The following is a 15,438-nucleotide window of genomic DNA, read 5'->3' as shown; positions in this document are numbered from 1 at the left end:
GTCTTGTGTTGCATTTGCTATTCATTCAGAGAAGCAAAGTGTTTTCCCAAAGTTCACCCAGGAATTGAAGAGTATATGAATGGGTAATGATTTAAACAGAGGTGAAAAAACAAACTAACATATTCAATGCAGAAAGAGCAATTAAGAGGAACAACATAATATCTCATTTATACATCTGTGCGCTGCCTGAAGCATAACAATCAGGTAAACCTTGTAACTTTTAAAGTTTAATAAAAACTATTATAGGAATGTGAATACATAAATCTGGGAAATCTAACTTAAGTTCTCTAAATGGTTTTAATTCTGCTAAATTATTTGCAGAGGTAGGATTTTCTGGGACAGATTATTATCCTTTTCCATAATTTCTTTAATGTAAGACATACAAAACAGACCAGCAGACCAATAAACCAACAAAAACCAGTCTGTAAGGTCACCCATCATCTTAAACATATTAGAAAAAGAAGACATTAATACAAATGACTAAAATAAATACAAAATGGAAATAAATTCACTAGTAATCCAAGTCCCTTTAAAGTGAGTCAGGGTCCTTTTCTCTAAACATAGTTTCAAAAATGCAAGTTCATGTTGTATCTTTAGGTGTTTTAATTTGAATGTTTCTTATAGATGATAATGAATAACCTGTGGTATTAGTCACATCTGATTCACACTCATTAATGAGTAATTTCCTTTGGTGCAATAGAAACACTCATTCCTTATATTTTTGTGACACTGCGCATATTATCTGTTCCGATCTGCACAACAATCTGCAGGTGACAAGACAGGTAATATTATTGTCAATTTACAAATAAAGAAACTGAGAATCAACAGGAATCCTGTATTTCCAGGCTTAAAATAGTTTTAAAGGCCATGTATTTAAACTGCATTCCCAATGCTTGATTCCTCTCCAAAATTCCTTTATTTATTTATTTTTATTTTTGAGACAGTCTCACTCTATTGCCCAGGCTGGAATGCAGTGGCGTGATCTCTGCTCACTGTAACCTTCACCTCCTGGGTTCAAGTGATTCTCCTGCCTCCTGAGTAGCTGGGATTACAGGTACACGCCACCATGCCTGGCTAATTTTTGTATTTTTGTAGAGATGGGGTTTCACCATGTTGGCCAGGCTGGTCTCGAACTCCTGACCTCAAGTGATCCACCTACCTCAGCCTCCTAAAGTGCTGGGATTATAGGCATGAGCCACTGAACCTGGTGAATTCCTCTCTAGAATTCTTTTATATTTAAGTACATCTAAGGAAAGAGAACTCACCATCTCCCAGGGGAGACTACTCTTACTCTAGCCAGATCTGAATTTGAGAAAATTTTTCTTCATAGTGAGCTAAAATCCATTCCCGTAATCTCAAACCACTAGCCCTAATTTGCTTTTGAGGCCATACAGGACAAATCTAACCGCTCTTGAATAAACAGATTCACAAATACACGTGCTTTGCTATTATGTCCCCCTAGTGTTCTTTCCTTCAGGCTAAACATCTGCTTGTTCAGCTCTTCATGTCTTAAATATATAAATATAAAATATATAACTAATATAGATTTTAATTTAATATACACGTGCCCATTAACTTACTTGCACTTTATATATAACTTCTAATATAGAAATATATCATCCAATTATATGTAATTACATATGTATATAAATAGCTGTAAAACATCCTTTTCATATTAGTCTATGATTTTGGCTCATCCATCAGTCATCTGTCTTAGACCAGTGTACATGGCTAGTACATTCTCAGTACAGGGAACGATTTTGCCTTACAGAAAGTCTTTTCCTTAACGAGACATGTTAAGGAGAACATGCCCAGAATTTTTGAAACATACCATCAGATGAATGCTTATTAACTTACTTTTATAAAATGGCAATATTCTACAAATTGTTTCACCAGCAGTGAACCTGGTTTTGCCCAGGCATGAGGCACAGCCACTTTTAGAGACTTTTAAGCCCCTAGCCACCATTAGAGCTGCTTCTGAAACCAAGGCATCACTTTACTTGGTGCAAATACTTTCAAAGTACCAAGCAATGGAATAGTAGGAAGTAGAACACAGGTCTTTGTGTCTCATTAGAATCCACCTCATTGTCTTCTGTGCAGTTCTCAGATAATTGGAAGCAGAATATAAGATTGCAAGTCATGTTTCTCATACATAAAAAGATGAAGGCACTTAATCCTGTGCATGGAAACTGACAATGGCAGCTTTTAAAGGATAGGGCAGACTCCGATGGTGTAATGTAAGTCTTTACAGATATTTCTAGGTGTAAAGAGATTCTCAGTGATCTATTCTTTGGGTAACTGTCAACTTAGAAGTCAGTGATTGAGAGCAATGGTGTTAAAAGTAAATTTAACGTGAGTAGCAAGTGACAAACTGAAATTCCTAAGGCTAGGACCATCTCTGCCTTGTCAACTATTGCATCTCTTGTACCTAGCACAGTGCTTCCACAAAGCAGGCACTCAAAAAACATTTTATTTTAAAACAAGTAAATGAATTAATGAATAAGTGACTGTGAGGAGTTGACAGTCAACAGTCAACTCTATAGCCAGAGGAAGAGAAACGTATGGATGCTCCATCTTCCCTTGATTGTAGCATGTGCTGGCTTGTGGCACCTGATGAAAAATGAGAGTTAACCACGTATCATCTTTCTGACAGCCTTTAGTATAAGGAGTGTCTTTTACGAAATTAGTGAATAAGTACACAGTGTGGCAGCTGATGCAATAGGAAACACAAGAAATTTATAAATGAGGCTATATCATGATGGACATATTAAACAAAAGGAACAACAGATATGCTATGTCCTGGGCTTTTCAAGATTTAGGACTGCCTTCCTTCTAATGAAGAGCTCCTGCATAGAACAGATAATGGTTAGCTTATTGTAGATGGGGACAGGAATAAAGAAGATTTTTCCTAACCTGTGCTAGAAGCTAGATAGTTAGAAGGAAGTAATTATTTTTTTTTTCAGATAAGAGTATGCTGGCTTTATGTATAGGTAATGCGCTTGTCTTAGTCTGCTTTGTATTGCTATAATGGAAAAATACAGACTGGATATTTAATAAAAAAAAAATTTATTCCTCACAGTTCTGGAGGCTGGGAAGTCCAATAATCACAGTGCCAGCATCTTATGAGGGCCTTCTTGCTGTGTCATACCATGGCAGAAGGCAGAAGGGGAAGAAAACATAAGAGAGGGCAGGGAAGGGGGCCAAACTTACCCTTTCATCAGGCACCCAATAACGCAATAACTAGCCCACTCCCCAATAACAGCATTAATTCTTTAATAAGAGGTGATATAACCACCTCTTACTAGGCCCTATCTCCCAACACTGTTGCACTGGGGATTAAGTTTCCAACACATGAACTTTGGGGGCTATGTTCACACCACAGAATTCTACTCCAGGCTCACCAAATTTATGTCCTTCTAACAGTGCAAAATACATTCATTCCATCCCAGCAGTCCCAAAAGTCTTAACTCATTCCAGCATCAACTCAAAAGTCCAAAGTCCAGAGTCTCATCTAAATCAGATATGGCTGAGACTCAAGGCATAATTCATCCTTAGATAAATTTCTCTCTAGCAATGAGCCTATGAAGTCCGCAAATTACATGCTTCCAAAAAACAATGGTAGGACAGGTATTGGGTATACATTCTCATTTTAAAAGGGAGGACTAAGCAAGAAGAAAGGGCTAACTGGTCCCAAGTCCAAAACCTAATAGGGAAAACAACATTGCCTGATAGTTCCAGAATTAACCTGGGCATACTGACGCAGGCATTGGGCTCCTAAGGCCTCAGGCAGTCCCACCCCTGTGGGACTGCTGGGCTCAGTCCACCCAGCAGCTCTCCTAGGTTAGAGTCTCATGCCTCCAGTTCTCCCAGGCTGATGCTGCAAGCTGGTAGCTCTACGGTTCTGAGATCTTGGAAGTGGCCCCACTCTCGTGGCTCCACTAGGTATTGCTTTAATGGGGGCTCTCTGCAATAACTCTACTCCTGTGAGAAATCTCTTCCCGGGCCCCTAGGCTATCCACAACAGTCCTTGAAATCTTGGTGGAGGAAGCCAAACTTCCACAGCTCTTGTAATCTGCATGTCTGTAGAATTAGCACCATGTGGACACCCACCAGGGTTTACAGCTTGTACCTTCCAGAGCAGCAGGTTGAGCCACATCTAGGCCCAACTGAGCCACAGTTGGGGCAGCCAAAGAGCACTGCACCAGAATGCAGGGAGCAGAGTCCCATGGCAGACCTGGGCAGCAAATATTGAGCTTTTAAGGGAACCTCTCTGGAAATCTGGCCCTCAAGTTCCTAGCTTGCCTCAAAAATCTTTGAAATGCCTTTGGGGTCATTCACTCATTATCTTGATAAATAGAACTTGGCTTCCTTCTATCCATATTAATCTCTTTAGTGATCAGTTGCTTGGTCAGACCCTTAGAATTCTCTCCTGAACATGCTTTTTTATTCTTTATGCGGCCAGGCTGAGAGTTTTCCAAATTTTTCTGTTCTTATTTTTTAGCTATAAACTCAGTCTTTAAATCATTTCTCTCCACTTGCATTTTACTATAACTAGTTAAAAGCAGCTACACAGCTCTGTCAAAATTTTACTTAAAAATTTTCTTCCACCAGATATCCTAGTTTATTGCTCTTCATTTCTGTCTTCCATATAGTCCTCAGGCATGGACACAGTTCAGCCAACTTCTTTGCCATTTTGTAAGAAGGATGGCCTTTCCTTCAGTTCCCGATACCTTGTTCTACATTTCTAATTGGGAGCTCATCAGAATGGCATTTACTGTCTATATTTCTACCAACATTCTGAGACCAACCACTTAAATAATCCCTAAGAAGATTTTGGGTTTCCCTACAGCTCCTGTCTTCTATGCCTTCATCAGAATTGTCCTTAATGCTCCATTTACAGTAATCTAGCCTTTTCTAGCCTGCTCCTCCGAATTCTTCCAGCCTCTATTTGTTACACAGTTCCAAAGGTGCCTCCACATTTTCAGGTAGTTATGATGGCACAGCCCCACCTCTTGGTACCAATTTTCTGTCTTAGTCTGGCTTTTGCTGCTATAAGAGAATAACACAGTCTGGGTAATTTAAAGAGGAAATACATTTATTTCTCAAAGTTCTGGAGACTAGAAAGTCCAATATCAAGGTGCCAGCATCTTGTGAGGGCCTTCCTGCTGCATCATCCCATGACAGAAGGTAGAATGTAAAGAAAACATTAGAGAGGGCAGGGAAAGGGACCAAAATCATCTTTTTATCAGAAACCTATCCCAAGACAACTAACTAACCCACTTCTGGGACAACAGCATTAATCTTTTAATAAAAGGTGACCTAATCCAAAGTAATTATTGTGCACACCAGTGAATCCCAGTACCTAGCACAGTGATTGGCACACTGACTGGCACATTGGAGGTATTTATCAAATGTCTTTAATAGATAAGTAGGCATTCAACTAATAAATTCTAGCTTAAGAAATGGAGAACTACTAAAAATTTTGATGAGAACTGTCTAAACAATAATGCCACTCAGATGGCTTAGCCATTTAATTAAAGGTCAATTTGATGATGTGTTATTATGTACAATGCATATAATAAATGCAACTGGAATTTTCAGGAAGAACACAAACACATACAACACACACAAACACATGCACACACGTTTCTTTATTTGGTCTCCTGGATTCCTGAGTCTCCATTCATCTATCATTCCTTTGGTTGACGTGGGACTTAATGTTTAATTTCATGACCAGTTCAAAGAACAGCTGGGCAGAGGGATTAACAGGCTCAAAAGGTAATCAAATAGCTGCCAATGTATTGTTATGTTATCATGGATGGATATTCTATAGATTATGCAAGCTGCAAAGAAAACATGTAGGTGAAATCATGGTGTGGAGAAAAAAACCCCACAATAGTTGTTCATCAAGATAGATTCCATTTGTTTCTTCTTCAAATTACATTGATGGCATTAAATAATTTTCAACATACTTATTTTATCAATAAAAATAAAACAAGGCAATGGTGCTAGATTTATCAAAATCCATTATTTGATCATTTTTTCAAGTTTTGTTTTTATTTCATAAATAATCCAATGCTTTTTTAAGATAAATAATGTTAATTCTGCTTCTGCTGAGTATACTAGAAGCCCAGAAAATCCTTAATAAAAAGCTATTCAGGAAACAACAACACTATGAGACGGTCATATGACTCAATGAATGAATTTGAATTGTTGGAGGAAGCAGGCAAGTGGGTAAGGGACAGAAAGACAGTATCTTCGTTCTATTCCCAGCTATATCTTCATCCTCTGGGTGACCTATGATGACTCACATCTCTCTGAGTGCTTGCAGTGACTCAGAATTGTTTTAAAAAGTTTTTTATTTAATTCTATATCATAGATCTTTTCCGCTGGAAAGCATACAATACAAAATGATCTCTTTTTATTTCTTTCTTCTATCTATTCAAAGGAAAAGTTATTAACTTCCTGTATAGATTGAAGTGAAATGTCATTAAGTTTACAGAATTTAATAGTGAAAAACTAGTTATAAAAATGTTATAGAAAATATTTTTTAAAGTTTTTGAATTATGTGACTAAACAGCATTGAATTGTACAGTCCAGAAGCAAGAGCTCTATTGGAATTTGGGTATTAATCTAGGTCTATTGGGAAAACACTAAATATATCTTTCGTGGTATCAGATTCAATGGATCATAATCTAAAAATACAAACTTTCAAACTTCCTTTTCTTTAAGAATTACTCAGAATCCTGGGAGTCAAAAGAGTCCAAAGGTATGAGTCTGACCCCAGGTAGCTGCATTTCTGCCCAGTATCCCAGGTGACAGATTGGACCGACAGTATTTTCAGTAACACTGCTCTAGGGGGTCATCACCTGTTCCTTTGTTGGCAACTCTTTGAGAATTACATTAACATCTATAAATAGAATGACTCATGACTAACATCAGGAATTCAGACACAGACTGTTAATTTTAACACTCAGTAATGAAATGAGAAGACAGTTTTAAAGGACATGCATTTGACCTTGGCTAATGTTTTTAATCAATAGACAGTATTTCAACTGAGACTTTACACTTGCTCCTGAAAGTTCTATAATTGCTTTTAGTTGTCTTATTTAGGTTCCGGTCTCTGGGATGATTTTAATGTAAAAATTGTGAAGATATAAATTGTCATTTATCAAATAGATTGTTCAATCCTGATGAAATGCAAAAAAATATTGGGTTAGTGAGCTTTTTATTTGTTTATTTTGTAAGACATGGGCCTTGGCCAACACAAAACTTTAATATTCTGACTAACTCAAAATAACAAATCCTTTGTTAAATGATGCTTGACCAAGGGCACCAAGTCATATAAAAGCAATAGTAACAGAAGTCCTCCCTGGACAACTCTGGAACTCTAAATCACTCCATAAGCAAATAAAAGGAAGGAAATATATCAAACTATATTTAATCAAGTTTTATCAAATAATAGCTGTGTGCAAGCAGCAAGGGTACAGACAAAAGTACTATAGTGTTAGTTCTTATCTTTCAACATGCATACTAAAAATTGTCAGAAGTATTCAAATAAGTATACACAAAATGCTCAGAGGGTGGCAAGGCGGAAGAGACCCTGTCCATCTGGGGAAGTAAGAAAGGCTTGAAGATGGCAATTACATTGGAATGAATGCAACAACACAGAGTCAAAAAAGCATCTGCCCCAGTTCACAAAATCTCATAGTCTGGAGTAAAAGTGTGAGGGATTGAGTAGCAGGAAGAAGAAACTGGAAGAGTATGTTGGGGACAGACTAAAAATGCCATATATTGATTCCACGAATAAGATAATTAATATCGTCAATTCTGAGACGGACTTTAGTTATTATTATTTTTTAACATTTTAGCACCTCTGAAATGAAGATGCTGTTGGGTTGGTAGCAGTTTTGATGTTGTCACTACCTATACATGGACATCAAAACTTGCAAAGTAGGTGTCAGCAACTTGAAATAAAATTACTTTTAAAATTTTATATATATACATATATAATTTTTCTTTTTTTTTTTTTTTTTTTGAGACAGAGTCTCGCTCTGTCTCCCAGGCTGGAGTGCAGTGGCGCCATCTTGGCTCACTGCAACTTCCCCTTCCCAGCTTCAAGCAATTCTCCTGCCTCAGCCTCCCGAGTAGCTGGGACTACAGGTGCATGTCACCACACCTGGCTAATTTTTTGTATTTTAGTAGAGACAGGATTTCACCATGTTGCCCAGGCTGGTCTCAAACTCCTGAGGTCAGGCAACCCACTTGCCTAAAATCACTCTTTTAAGAAATGCTTCAACTCTAATACTCCTGATGAAATGGAGAATACTGTGTGGAAAAACACAAATCTCAATGATTTGCAGGTAGAAAGAGATTCATAAAGGTCAAACTTAAAATGTAAAGTTGTAATAATTACCTTAACCAATGTATTTTTCTTATGTTTCCCTTTTATTTATGCATTAGAGTGACATATAATAAAATCTTTTTTCCTGAAGTATAAAAATGGTTTTTCAATAAGAATAAAATAAAAATTCAAAGAATAAGAATGCTTTGTGCCTTAGTTTAATTGGCAGGTTTTTTTCTTAGCAGTATGTAAAATAATGGTGTGTTTTCTGATCACCACCATCTTAGATTTGATGAAATGGGCTACTCAGCCCATGTGCATTGTGCACCTAGGCTATGCCAAGTACTATGCTATATGCTGGGGGCATAACAGTGAGGAAAACATGACAATGTCTCACATCTTACAGTGCTTACAGGCTCAGGTCCTGAATTATGGCTGAAAAGCCTGGACTATGTATTATAATTGGATGCCACCATGAGAGTTTAAGAATAGGAGTGATGTGATCAGAAACATTTTGAGGGAAGTTAGCTCTAGCAGTGGCATATAGGAGAGAAGGCAGGAAAAGGAACTGGTGGTAGGAGGAATAGTTAGAAAAGTCTTGAAATAGTTTGTGTGAGATATAATGAGTGCCTGAATTAAGGCATGGTCACAGACAGAGAAAGAAAAAAGAGAATTTAATCAACATGATTCCTACTGCTCATAGTTCATGATCAAAGAAATCCAGCAGACAATTTCCACTGCCTTCACATTGATGGAAATATACTAAAGCATTTGAGAGCTATTCTATCATCAAACATATTTTTCATTTTCAAAGTGGTCCATGTACTTTACCTTTGGTTAGCCCAACACTTAGGGCAAGGCACCGTGCTAAGCCCAGGGAATACAAAGAAGAGTCTTCCCAGGTGAGGGAGAGAGAGATCCATGGGTGATGTGATGACACCAATGTGATTATGTGCAGTAAAACCAACTGGGTGAGCTCGAAGTGCACAGCACCACTGGAGATGGAAAAGATCTCCAAGGGGCAGTCACATCTGACCAGGCACTTGAGGAAGTAGTACAAGGAAGTCATTGTACATTCTTCTACGATGCAAGAAAGGGCATCCTGGGCAGAGGTAAGCTTGTGCAAAAACAAAGAGGTAAGAAAGAGCAGAGCACATTTGGGGCAATTTTCAATATATGGCTATGGCTTAGTACAAGATGCCTATCAATAGTGGGAGAAGTTCCGGGAAGATAATCCAAAAGGCCTTACATCTATTAAAAGATTTCAATTTAGTCCTAATACAGGACAGATCCACTAAAGGATTGCCTATGTTTCATTTTATGTTTTCTAAAAAGGCCCTTAAAATGTACTGTAAATTGGATTCCGCATAGAAACAATCCTGGGAAGAATTTTCAACAAGTTTCAAAATAAACAACAAAAAGCAAAGGACAAGATTTCAAATGTGACCCTAGTTTAAGGATGCAATTAATTTGAAATGTTCTCATAAAGTACAATTCCAGGAGCAGTAAATTGGTGACCAAGTTAAACTTTTGTTTCTTTAAAAGTCCAATATCAAATAGAGTGGGTGGCCCTATTTTCAGAATAATTCCATGATGCACTTTGATGTAACAGAAAGAAAAGGTATCCATAGATACAGAATGTTGTTGGTGGTGATTTTTATTTTTTGGTAAAGATAACAAGATATGAAACAATTTTCCTGTTAATTAAAACTTACTCTATTTCTGAGCATGATATTTTAAAGAAATTTTATATATATATAATGAATATTTGGATATATATGTGGTTAATGGTTATTTTAACAAACATTTTGGTTTGCTGAAATTTTTATAGGCTAAATTAAAAGATAGTGCTGTCTTTAAGTTCAGACTTACATGGATTTCACAGATTTAAGAAAATGCAATGGAATAAAAATTTCAGCTAATATCATGCTTCTCTTCTGGATATTTGTGGAGTTCGGTTTCCATCTTGTATCATATTTAATTTACCATTGAAGAATTAACCACTTCTTTGTCCTGAGTCTGTAATTACACATGAGCTTACCAGACAGAAACCAAATGCAGATGGAGTTAGGAGCTAGACTATGTTCCATGTGTCCTGCACACAATATGTCGGCTAGCCTCTGGGACCCCAAACTGAACACACAGTGGACATTTAGTCAAATATGCTCCCTTTCCCCAAATCATCTCACGTTCTCATGTTTTTAACTTCCTATTGTTTGAGCAGTAGCAGCCTTCCTGCTGTTACGCACATTTGTTTTTAAGCATGTAACTCTCAGTCTCACCCACTAACCTGTAAAATTCTGGAGAGCAGGAATCATGTTTTATTCATTTTTGAATATTCTTATTTTAAAAAAAGTCAAGGGACATGCAAAAAATAAAAGCTAAAGAAATGTATGTTGAACCAAATTGGAAATATATGCAGAATACTTAAAACTTCTATTGCTAATCTCAACAGAGACGGTGTTTCTAGAAAACAATCAAAATCTTATACTATATCAAGCAACGTAATGCCTGTCTCTGCGCTATTTCAAAATCATAGTTTTCAACCAGCATACTTCAACATCATCAAAACTAATATTTGAAAGAAAAAAAGAAAATTTCCTGTTATTCTAAATTAAAAACAATCATTATATAAATTGAAACTGAACTGGCTTCCAAGTGAATGATTATGTATATACAAAATTGCTTAAAATGGCAAAGCTAAAATAACACATTCTTAACTCAATTCTGATCCATGTATAAGAATGAAAACTATAATGTATTCTACAGATAACTTTTTTGTTTCTAAATGGGCATAATTCATCTGTATAAATAAAATATATATTAGAGCCAGTATATATGCTTGTAAGATTTCCAATTGCAATGATAATAAGCCAAACTGTTTGCAAATATCACACACTCAGATGTGGCCCTTGATTCCAGGTAGTCTAGAATGGAATGTTCAGAGTATCAACATGAAAACTCACATGCTCAGGTGACGGCCTTCTTGTCCTCACCTCAAGAGCATATTGTTTTACACTAAACCCTGAGGGAATGAGCACAATTTCATTTAGACATTAGAATATTTGTTTCAGACACTGGAGCTGTTAAGAGAGTCAGGCTCAACATCTTTAGCCTTGATAGGTTCTATAGGAGTGCAAAGGATGTGTTATATCCTTTCTCGGTTCCCAATTTGCAGTGAGAACTTCACTGAATATCACAATTTGCTGCTTTACAGAATACTACCAAATTAGCAAATTTGCTTCGGTTCTAGAAGCAAGAAAAGTTAGGGAAATGACTAGATAAGCTGTTTGTTCTTAAGAAAGGAATTACTTTTCTGACGTGCACAGGCAAATTATCAATCAGTGCCAAAGCTTTGCTTTGCCTTAAAACTAAAACTTAAAAAAAAGCACCCTCGGCCGGGCGCGGTGGCTCACGCCTGTAATCCCAGCACTTTGGGAGGCCGAGGCGGGCGGATCACAAGGTCAGGAGATCGAGACCATCCTGGCTAACACGGTGAAACCCCGTCTCTACTAAAAATACAAAAAATTAGCCGGGCGTGGTAGAGGGCGCCTGTAGTCCCAGCTACTCGGGAGGCTGAGGCAGGAGAATGGCGTGAACCCGGGAGGCGGAGCTTGCAGTGAGCCGAGATCGCGCCACTGCACTCCAGCCTGGGCGACTGAGCGAGACTCCGTCTCAAAAAAAAAAAAAAAAAAAAAAAAAAAAAAAGCACCCTCTTTCAGAGCTCTGTAAAATGAAAATATAAGAGCATTTAAGGAATCATACTCCTATGCTCAAGAGATACTTATGTGGCTTTAAAAGGTCTGCTCTGTTTTACTTGGAATGCTAGTTGGCACTACAAGGAGTTTGGGACTGGCAGTTTGTTGTGTACAGTGCACTGCTGCTGCATCAGCCAAGAGGAGCAGACTCTTAGGGAGAATGTCCTAGGCAATGTGTTGATTTCAGAGCTGCCTCTCTTTTCCTGCTTCGTATTTTGATTGCTTTTGCTTTTCCTTTTCAAACCATAATTTAGAACTGCAATAATTTAGTGGTTTTTTCCCTTTCCAACAACAAAAATTTAATATTAAATGTACCCAATTCCTTCCACTTTGCTACAAAGAATCTAAACTGAAAATACCACACGGACAAACATGAAAAGATTCACCACATTCTTTCAGGTGATATGGAGTAATTTAAGAAATGTGTACTTGGGAGGTAGCCAGGCATAATTTTGATCATTTAATCACTAAGAAATTGCAGCGTTATGAGGATCGTCTTCATAATCAGACCTTAGCTTTGGTAAAAGCACCTAGCTCATTTCACTCTTTCTGTCAGGTGTCTATTTAAAACACTCAAGGAATTGATCATTCTCTTATCTGAACATCCATCATTGCATGAATAAATTATGGTTCATTCATCACATGAAATATTATGCATCAATGCAAAGCTCAGCTACAACTTTACTGGCCTGGAGTAAGCACTATGATATATGACTTGATGAAATATCAAGTTTCAGAGTAATGTTTATATTGTTATTTTTGTTTAAAAGTGTGCATGCCTGTGAGACAGCATACATGTGGCAAGCATGAAGAAAAATGTGAAAGTGCTCTCCATGCCCAGAGAGTAGGATTAGAAAGGGGATGTGGCCCCTACTGACTCCAAGGGACAGCAAAAAAAAATTAAAAGACAAAAAAGTAAAAGAAATCCTCTTAATGTGGCATCATTAAGATTTTTCTTTTATTTGTATCAATGTGTACATATTTTGTAATTTGAATATCTAATGAAGGAAATGTAAAAGGAATTTTAAACAAGTAATTTGGGATTGGATTTGTTTTAATTTTTAAGAAATCTATTACCAAGCTTCTGTGGACTCTACCATCATCATTTACTAGCTGCGTGGAGCTGGATAATTTGCTTACTCTTTTCTTACCTCAGTATGCTATCAGTTACAATGGGAATTATAACAATACAAACTTTGCAGGAGTGGTTGTGATGATGCCGTTAATACAGGCAAAGTATACAGAACAGTGTGTAGCCTACATTCAACAATAACTTTGGCTTTGAGTAGAAGTGGTGTTGTATCTGGGACTACTTCTAAAGGAGTAACTGGCTGAGGTTTCTGGTAATTCTATTGGTTCTGTGACTAAACCATATTCTATGTAGCTAGCTGCATTTGGCTCACAGCTATGAATGCTTTTCCTTGTTTAAATATTGATGGAAGGTAGGCAAGAAGCACTGCAAGTTATTTACTTATAATTAAACGAAGAGTCAAAAGTGATCAGAGGGGTAACATCAGCTGAGGGAGGTTAATTCTTAACAAGGCAATTTCAACCCCTAAAATATAAGTCAGGCAAAATTTATATGTTTTAAATTAAGTTTCCAGATAATTGTTGTTTTCTGGCTTCCAAGATGCAAATTCATGATCAACTATAAATGTCAAGCCAGGCAGAAGAGGGTGCTAATTAAGTAATCTGGTTAAGTACTCAACTTTCAAAAATTGTGTTTTTCTCACCTGCCCACCTATAAACTTTATACCAGAGAACAAAATAGCTTTAATTATATAAGAGCATAATATAATCTTGAAATTTAAATGATGTTAACAACATCAATGATGTTATCTATACCTGACAGAAATAACGAAAAAGAAAATGCATTCTTACAGTCAGGAATAATGAGAATTCATGAGTAAAGGTAATTTGCTTCTGGGGGTGGTAGATTTCTGCACTTTTGTTTTAACTGATTTTCTAAAAGAGCACCTGGTCATCTACCAAGGCCAATGAGACCTATTCCTGTAATGAGGTCTATGCCGGTAACAACTGAAAATAAGAATTTCCAATAATTATTTTTTGTTGCTAGACCTATGCTATTATTAGTTTAAAATATTAAGTGGTTGAAACTATTATTCACAGAATAATACAGACAACATTTTGCATGATTTTGTTTTTTTCAAGTAATTTTAGATTATTTTAAATAATATATTTAAGCTGAATACAACATACTGAAATATATAAGTGCTTAATATATTTTAATTGAGAATACAAATTATGATTATCTCCCTAAGCCATTTAAAACCGCTTACACCAAACAATAAAACTGTGTTCATAAATGATAGGTGGTGCCGAGCTGAAATTAGGAAAAACAGCATTTAAAAATACGAAGAACTATGACTTTGAAAGGGATCGTATGCAATGAATACTGCACAGCAAACATATCAGAAGGGTTTTCCCTTTCTTTAGTACCTATGTCTTCGGCAGTCTGCCTTGCTCACGGTCCCACTTCGCCAGGAACCAAATGGCAACAGAAATCCATCTGTTTGGTCCAATAAACACAAAGATTTGATTTCTCACTTGCACAGAAATCAGAGAGCTATTTTATAATGGAACTAGGAAACGTTTTCTTCATAACACAGGAAGTAACAACAGATGGAGGCTGATAGATCCCACCTACCCTGGGCTGTTTTTGTCCTTCGTCATTTCTGTGCAGGCAGGCAGGCAACCTTATAGCTGTGTGGGAGCCGGGGCGGATCTGATCAGAGTTCTGTTACCTGTGAGCCCCGTACTAGATGTCTCGCTAGCTCCACCCACTACCTCCGCCAGGAGCCCGGCTGTTGGGGGGTGGGGCTAGTATCAGACCAACATCTAAGGCAAAAAGAGACCCAAATCCCACATAGCAAGCTGTTATCACCCAAAGAATATGCCGTTCGTTGTGTACAACGACGGAGGGTATTAAATACGATGACTCTTCAGATACGTATGTGAGAAAGATCTTCTGGAAGTGTATTTTTCTTTGTATGCTACAAGGAAAACACAGAAGCGATTTAGAGATAGTGCCCATATCAGACTTTTAAGCAAAGAACACAAGAATATTGATATTGACATTGCTATCACTGTAATTCATTGTGTTCTTACAATGTGCTAGGCATTATGGTAAGTGATTTAAATGCATGACTTCGTTAATCTCACAGTGGACTCTAAGGGAGGTGCTATTCGTATTTCCATCGAACAGAATAAACAATAGAAAATTACCAAGGTTGAGGAACTTGCCCAAGGTTACATAATTAGTAAGTGGCAGAGATGAGATTTGAATTTTGTCCTGTAAGAACCCAGACACTGACT

General features: G+C 37.2%; 1 protein-coding gene across 4 annotated transcripts in view; it reads right to left on the bottom strand.

Moving 5' to 3' along the window:
• The window catches only part of OXR1 (oxidation resistance 1), a 489,515-nt gene that overhangs the window by 289,930 nt on the left and 184,147 nt on the right, over positions 1 to 15,438 (bottom strand). The window contains exon 1 of one of the 4 annotated variants that reach the window (XM_034966479.4): positions 14,771 to 14,909. The exons of 2 other annotated variants lie outside the window; for them this stretch is intronic. In XM_034966479.4, coding sequence (XP_034822370.1) covers positions 14,771 to 14,796 — 26 coding nt within the window. In that variant the 5' untranslated portion in view covers positions 14,797 to 14,909. Of the gene's footprint in view, positions 1 to 14,770; positions 14,910 to 15,438 lie in introns of those variants that run through there. One more of the 4 variants, XM_034966477.4, reaches the window with a different exon arrangement.

The sequence above is a fragment of the Pan paniscus genome, chromosome 7, assembly GCF_029289425.2.
Source record: "Pan paniscus chromosome 7, NHGRI_mPanPan1-v2.0_pri, whole genome shotgun sequence".
In the NCBI taxonomy this organism is placed as follows: domain Eukaryota; kingdom Metazoa; phylum Chordata; class Mammalia; order Primates; family Hominidae; genus Pan; species Pan paniscus.
This window is presented reverse-complemented; position numbering and strand designations above follow the sequence as displayed.